The 8,175-nt window shown below is 47.4% G+C and overlaps 1 protein-coding gene across 2 annotated transcripts in view; it reads left to right on the top strand.

Annotated features, from left to right (window-relative positions):
• Positions 1-8,175, top strand: part of ACOT7 (acyl-CoA thioesterase 7) — an 89,580-nt gene that overhangs the window by 57,854 nt on the left and 23,551 nt on the right. For both annotated transcript variants that reach the window (XM_007453287.1, XM_007453288.1), the window contains one exon: positions 1,575-1,691. In XM_007453287.1, coding sequence (XP_007453349.1) covers positions 1,575-1,691 — 117 coding nt within the window. The remainder of the gene's footprint in view (positions 1-1,574; positions 1,692-8,175) is intronic.

Here is an 8,175-nt window from a genome sequence, read left to right as displayed (position 1 = left end):
TTTTGGCTGTGTTGGGTCTTGGTTGCTGCACGCGGGCTTTCTCTAGTTGTGGCGAGCGGGGGCTACTCTTCGTTGCGGTGTGCGGGCTTCTCATTGCGGTGGCTTTTCTTGTTGCGGAGCACGGGCTCTAGGCGCTCTGGCTTCCATAGTTGTGGCTCACGGGCTCTAGAGTGCAAGCTCAGTAGTTGTGGCTCACGAACTTAGTTGCTCTGCAGCACGTGGGATCTTCCCGGAACAGGGCTCGAACCAATGTCCCCTGCGTTAGCAGGCGGGCTCTTAACCACTGCGCCACCAGGGAAGTCCCCATAAGTTTTAAGATTTCTGATAGTTATCAGGTAGATCAATATCATTTTGCTGCTTTTATAGGCCAAAACGGTTGAATATTGGCCATTTCATGTAGTTTGACCCAATAAAAGATATGGTTTAAGGTTTTAAGTATAAGATAAGAAGAATATTGTGTTGCCCTTGGTGGGGCAGGAACGGGGGGTGGGGGGTTAGCAGCAGGTATGCCGTCCTGATCCCGTCAATTAAGGGGGCGCGAGCAGAAGAAAACGTCTATGGCCTGAGGTTTTAGACACCTTGGCCCGACAGTGCTCTTTCAGTCAGCCCCCTTGTCTAGTTTTGTTTGTTTTCTTATATAACAGCTTTATTGAGATGTAATTCACATGCCGTACAGCTCACCCATTACAAGTCATTGATTTTTAGTCTATTCAGAGTTACACAACCGTCACCACAATCAATTTTAGAACATTTTCATCACCCCAAAGAGAAGCCTCATAACCACATTAGCAGCCATTCCCCACTTCTCCCAAATCCCCTATCCCTAGGCAACCATTAATCTACTTTCTGTATCTATGGATTTGCCTATTCTGGGTATTTCATATAAGTGGAATCCTCCAGGATGTGCTCTTTTGTGTCTGGCTTCTTTTACTCAGCCTAATGTTGTTAAGGTTCATCCATGTTGTAGCCTGTGTCGGTACTTTGTTTCTTTTTACTGCTGAATAATATTCCATTGTACGGCTATGATGCCACATTTTCTTTGTGCATTTATTTGGGTTGCTTCCATCCTGGGGCTATTATGAGTCGTGCTCTCATGGGATCAAAAACTTGTGTACAAGTCTTTGCGTGAACACGTGTTTTTATTTCTCTCCGGTGCACACCTAGGAGTGGAATTGCTGGGTCACGTAGCAGCTCTGTGTTTAGCCTTTCAAGACCCTCCCAACTGTTTCCAAAGCGGCTGCACCATTTCCATCCCCAGCAGCCATGTAGAGGGTTCCGATTTCTCCACATTCTCACCAGCACTTGGCATCTGGCTTTCTGATTGCGGCCATCCTGGTGGAGAGTGTGACAAAGCTTTCCTGGCAGGATAGGATGCCTGTAGAGATTAGGAGAATGGTCGTCACTTTGTCAGTGGCCTAGAACCTCAGCCACAGCCATCTTCCAAAGCTCTCAAGGAAGCCAGGTTTGCGGCCCTGCGGGTGGGAACGGGGGCATTGTTTCCCGTAACTTGTTTCCAGGACAGGCAGTAGGCTCCCCTTCCCCATGTCTAACCTGCCGCCTGCCCTTCTCTGCAGGGGTCACCATGAAGCTCATGGACGAGGTGGCCGGGATCGTGGCCGCGCGTCACTGCAAGACCAACATAGTCACGGCTTCTGTGGACGCCATTAACTTTTACGACAAGATCCGAAAAGGTAAGAGAACTCCGCCAACAAAGAGGGGCGCTGCCTCGGCTGCTTGGGTCCCGTGTACAGTGTGCTTTTGGTTCACCCTGCCTGTCCCGGGCCCTGGCCTCTGCGCATCTGCCAGGACACAGGAGCCAGAGCCTCGAGTCTGCCTTTGGTGATGCATATGTGAAGTTACAGTTTGCCGGTTTGACTTTTCAGTCTGGTAAATTCTGTAACTCAGATGCGATTGGGGCCTTTATCCTGCCGAGGAGCTGCATAAACTCGTCCTCTTAAACTGCCCCAGTCATGGAGCTCTGCGAAGACCCTACGCACACAGTTGCTGCGACCACAGCCACCAGATCCCGTGGCGGCACGTAACCTCTCTGGAGGGGGCACGGGTCACCCGTGCCGTACGCAGTGGCAGGGGCAGAGCAGAGAAGCCTCCAGCCCTCTCCTCGGCCAGCCTGCCTGCACCATCTAGGGCAGCGCTGGTATTGGTGGTTTTCCCGACACTGAGGTCCAGTCCCAGCCCCGCCCAGAAACAAGACGGTTCCCGTGCTTGTTTCACATTAATGCTCATCTGAAGAGGTACAGTGACTGTCCCCTCCTGGCACGTGGTGATTTCTGTCTGTCGTGTCTTCTGAGATGAGGCCATGCGGCCCCGGAAAGCAGCCCTTCACTGTGGGGTTGGGGGTGTCCCGGCTGCGAGAGCCTGACTGGTTCTGAAGGAGCCTCACCAGGAAGGCAGCCGTTGGAAAAGCTGAGTCAGACCCGTCCCCAGGCCGTGGGGGGGACAGAGGAGAAAGAAGGGAGGCTGACTCCTTGCCACCGGCCTCAAGGGGCACCGCTGAGCGGAGCAGTGCTGGGTCCAGAGCCACAGAGGCCTCATCCGGGCTCTGAGGCCCTGGCCAGGTCCCAGCCTGGCTGCACGCTCTCTCTTGCAGACACGCCAGTCAGTTGAACGCCCGAGTGCTGGGGACAGAGCGCCCTGAGATTGAAGGGTGAAGGGGTGCCTCCCCTTCCTGGCCTAACTGAGAGAACGTCAGTCTGACCCACACTGGATTTGGGGTGCTTTTAGGGGAAGGGTGGTCTGCAGCGCTGCTTTGCAGAATCCCTTCCCAGCTAGTAGGCGATTGCCTCAGACACAGAGCACAGTGTCATTTTAGGGTTTGCCCAGAACAAGTGGATCTTGTCTGTCTAGGCTGGTCCTCCCCAGGCCTTGGTGCCGTGTGTGGTGGTGGTGGTGTGGATGTTTGGAAAAGTAAGACTCCTGTCGTGCCACGATTCCTGGCGTCTCCTTTTCTGGAACTGCTCCCTGGGTAAATGACTGTGATCACAGCTCCACTGTTAAACATGACTTCAAAACCCACTGTGCAAAGTGCACTTACGTTCCACAGAGCTCCCTTGTTCAGGGTCTCCCGGGTGCCCTTTGAGCACCGCCAGCTAAAAAGCAAAGTGGGCCTTCCTCGAGAGCCCACCAGACTTCTCAAGGTCAGCCCTGTTGGCGAAGGTGCTTTGCAGTTGAGGGAAGCTCCCAAAGAATGAAAGTCGAGCTTCCTTCGTTAGAAAAAAGGAGCCGATGAAAGAGCCCTCACCCCCGACACTTCACCCTCAGTCCCTCGTGTGACCAGAATTACCTTTCAAAGAGGTCCAGGAGGGGCCGCGTTGGTTCGTTTTGAGCAGAGACAGTGAACCCCGGCTGGAGGAGAGCGCTTTTTCTAGGGGTACCTTGGGGGGAGGGGCCTGGGGGGTGTCAGTGCTGCGTGGGTGCAGAGAGGACCTTGCTTCTAAAATGTTACTCGTATTCCAAAGCACAGAAAGGGACCTTCATTTTCACCAGCCGTACTTTCTGGCCGAACATTCCACCGTGGATGGAGTGAGAGTGTGGGGCGGGCTGTGGGCTCACCGGCTACCGCCTATGGCGCTGAGCCCTCCGCAGGCCCCCCCATCCGCCTCGTGCCGTCACAGCCTTGGCCTTGGGCCTGTGCAGCCCCGGGCCCCAGAGCTGGGTCTCCTGGCCTGGGGAGCCCCCCAGGGAGCAGAGAGATTGCTTCCATTTTCTCAGGTCACATCTTGTTTTGTGTATAGAGGAATTTGGGCCAAACTGAAATAACAGTTATGGAGTCCCCTGGGGCCAGTGCAAGAAATGTTTAACAAAGACCTAGAAGAATTAAAGAACAAACAAACAGAGATGAACAATACAATAACTGAAATGAAAACTACTCTAGAAGGAATCAATAGCAGAATAACTGAGGCAGAAGAACGGATAAGTGACCTGGAAGACAGAATGGTGGAATTCACTGCTGCAAAACAGACTAAAGAAAAAAGAATGAAAAGAAATGAAGACAGCCTGAGAGACCTCTGGGACAACATTAAACGCAACAACATTCGCATTATAGGGGTCCCAGAAAGAGAAGAGAGAGGGAAAGGACCAGAGAAAATACTTGAAAGGATTATAGTCGAAAACTTCCCTAACATGGGAAAGGAAATAGCCACCCAAGTCCAGGAAACGCAGCGAGTCCCATACAGGATAAACCCAAGGAGAAATGGGCCAAGACACATAGTAATCAAATTGGCAAAAATTAAAGGCAAATAAAAATTATTGAAAGCAGCAAGGGAAAAATGACAAATAACATACAAGGGAACTCCCATAAGGTTATGGGACTGCTGACTTCTCAGCAGAAACTGTACAAGCCATAAGGGAGTGGCATGGTATGCTTAAAGTGATGAAAGGGAAGAACTTACAACCAAGATTACTCTACCCAGCAAGGATCTCATTCACATTCAATGGAGAAATCAAAAGCTTTACAGACAAGCAAAAGCTAAGAGAATTCAGCACCACCAAACCAGCTCTACAACAAATGCTAAAGGAACTTCTCTAAGTGGGAAACACAAGAGAAGAAAAGGACCTACAAAAACAAACCTAAAACAATTAAGAAAATGGTCAGAGGAACATACTTATCAATAATTACCTTAAACGTGAATGGATTAAATGCTCCAACCAAAAGACACAGGCTTGCTGAATGGATACAAAAACAAGACCCATATATATGCTGTCTACAAGAGACCCACTTCAGACATTAGGGACACATACAGACTGAAAGTGAGGGGATGGAAAAAGATATTCCATGCAAATGGAAATCAAAAGAAAGCTGGAGTAGCTATACTCATATCAGGTAAAATAGACTATACATAGAGAATCCTAAAAATGCCACCAGAAAACTACTAGAGCTAATCAATGAGTTTGGTAAAGTTGCAGGATACAAAATTAATGCAGAAATCGCTTGCATTCCTATACACTAATGATGAAAAATCTGAAAGAGAAATTATGGAAACAAACACTCCCATTTACAGTTGCAACAAAAAGAATAAAATACCTAGGAATAAACCTACCTAGGGAGACAAAAGACCTGTGTGCAGAAAACTATAAGACACTGATGAAAGAAATTAAAGATGATGCCAACAGATGGAGAGATATACCATGTTCTTGGATTGGAAGAATCAATATTGTGAAAATGACTCTACTACCCAAAGCAATCTACAGATTCAATGCAATCCCTATCAAATTACCAATGGCATTTTTTACAGAACTAGAACAAATCGTCTTCAAATTTGTATAGAGACACAAAAGACCCCGAATAGCCAAAGCAGTCTTGAGGGAAAAAAACAGAGCTGGAGGAATCAGACTCCCTGACTTCAAACTATACTACAAAGCTACAGTAATCAAGACAATATGGTACTGGCACAAAAACAGAAACATAGATCAATGGAACAAGATAGAAAGTCCAGAGATAAACCCACGCACCTATGGTCAACTCCTCTATGACAGAGGAGGCAAAGATATACAATGGAGAAAAGACAGTCTCTTCAATAAGTGGTGCTGGGAAAACTGAACAGCTACATGTAAAAGAATGAAATTAGAACACTCCCTAACACCATACACAAAAATAAACTCAAAATGGATTGGAGACCAGACACTATAAAACTCTTAGAGGAAAACATAGGAAGAACACTCTTTGACATAAATCACAGCAAGATCTTTTTTGATCCACCTCCTAGAGTAATGGGAATAAAAACAAAAATAAACAAATGGGACCAAATGAAACTTCAAAGCTTTTGCACAGCAAAGGAAACCATAAACAAGACGAAAAGACAACCCTCAGAATGGGAGAAAATATTTGCAAACGAATCAACGGACAAAGGATTAATCTCCAAAATATATAAACAGCTCATGCCACTCAATATTAAAGAAACAACCAAACCAATCCAAAAATGGGCAGAAGACCTAAATAGACATTTCTCTGAAGAAGACATACAGATGGCCAGGAAGCACATGAAAAGCTGCTCAACATCACTAATCGTTAGAGAAATGCAAATCAGAACTACAATGAGGTATCACCTCACACCAGTCAGAACAGCCATCATCAAAAAATCTACAAACAGTAAATGCTGGAGAGAGTGTGGAGAAAAGGGAACCCTCTTGCACTGTTGGTGGGAATGTAAATTGATGCAGCCACTATGGAGAACAGTATGGAGGTTCCTTAAAAAACTAAAAATAGAATTACCATATGATCCAGCAATCCCACTACTGGGCATATACCCAGAGAAAACCATAATTCAAAAAGACACATGCACCCCAATGTTCATTGCAGCACTATTTACAATAGCCAGGTCATGGAAGCAACCTAAATGTCCATCGACAGATGAATGGATAAAGAAGATGTGGTACATATATACAATAGAATATTACTCAGCCATAAAATGGAACGAAATTGAGTCATTTGTTGAGACGTGAATGGATCTAGAGACTGTCATACAGTGTGAAGTAAGTCAGAAAGAGAAAAACAAATATCGTATATTAACGCATGTATGTGGAACCTAGAAAAATGGTACAGATGAACCGGTTATCAGGGCAGAAGTTGAGACACAGATGTAGAGAACAAACATATGGACACCAAGGGGGGAAAACCACGGTGGGGTGGGGATGGTGGTGTGCTGAATCGGGCGATTGGGATTGACATGTATACACTGATATGTATAAAATTGATGACTAATAAGAACCTGCAGGGGCTTCCCTGGTGGCGCAGTTGTTAAGAATCCACCTGCCAATGCAGGGGACAAGAGTTCAAGCCCTGGTCTGGGAAGTTCCCACACGCCACGGAGCAACGATGCCCGTGCGCCACAACTACTGAGCCTGCACTCTAGAGCCCGCGAGCCACAGCTACGGATGCCCACATGCCTAGAGCCCGTGCTCCGCAACAAGAGAAGCCACCGCAATGAGAAGCCCACGCACTGCAATGAAGAGGACCCCCTGCTCACCACAGCTAGAGAAAGCACGCGTGCAGCAAGGAAGACCCAACGCAGCCAAAAAAAAATAAATTAAATAAATAAATAAAATTAATTAATTTTAAAAAAAATAGAACCTGCAGTATAAACAAACAAACAAACAAAAAACAACTAATACTAAACTTTCTTTGGGTTATTTGTATAGAAATATGTTAATATAAATGTTTCAGACATTACATGAAGTTTCTAAAAATCTTATATGTTCTGATATAATGTTACAAGTCATAATTCTAGGTATTACTTTAAAATGTATATCTCAGAAATAACTAGAAAAAAATGTAAAAACAAATAAATAAGTAAAAATAAAAAAAGAAATACCGAAGTTACTTTGCTGATTCCATGTTTTTCTTAAGGACAGTCACTGCCCCAGCTCTCTGGAGCTTAAACGCTGAGCTGTTCTTAAAGTTTGCAACACTTGACAACGTGGCCTTGGGAAGAACAGTGTTCTGTTATTCTGTTTTCTTTTCCAAATCCCTGTCCTCTTTCTGAAATCTGCCCTGGAACAGGCCCTGGGTGCTTGGGGAGTCGGTGGGGCACCTGCCAGCCCTCCTGGGTTGTGTCACTCCAGGCAGCTCAACTGTGATTTAGAAACAGAGATGAGCTCACAGCTCTGCTCACTGCAGGCGCTCCATCTATTTAAATTTAACTATGGCAAACATTGCTCACTTTCGAGTGCCAGACATTGTGCTAATAAAGTGCTTTTTACGATTACCCCTCACTTGGGGGTTTGAGACAAGAGCTCTAGTTATCCCTGTTTTTCCGATCTGGAAACTGCCGACGGAGGGGTTTAGGAAACTGCCCACGGCCGCAGGGCTGGTCCATGGTGGAGCCTGGCAGGGAGGCCGGACTCCAGGGCCAGAGCTCTCAGCCCCAAGCCCTGGTGCCTTCCCACCACTAACCGGGCTTGAACCACATGGCGTCCGCTGTGAGGGCCCGGGGGCGTCAGCCTCGGTGGGTAATGCTGATGAGTGCAGTGCCACCCATCTTAGACACCCGCACCGGACAGCCAGAGCCGCCGCCGTCCCCCCCTCCCCACCCCACCGCCCCCCCGCAGTTGTGTGTGAAACTCCTGCCTTCATCAAGCAGCTTGAAACAGGGCTGAGGGTTCTCGCAGTCAGTTGCGTCCAGTCCAAGGAAGGCCCGGCTCTGCTCGCGTCCCCCCATC

This window comes from Lipotes vexillifer, unplaced genomic scaffold, assembly GCF_000442215.2.
Source record: "Lipotes vexillifer unplaced genomic scaffold, Lipotes_vexillifer_v1.1 scaffold575, whole genome shotgun sequence".
Lineage (NCBI taxonomy): Eukaryota > Metazoa > Chordata > Mammalia > Artiodactyla > Lipotidae > Lipotes > Lipotes vexillifer.
The sequence above is the reverse complement of the archived record's forward strand: the minus strand, read 5'-3'. Positions and strand labels throughout refer to the sequence as shown.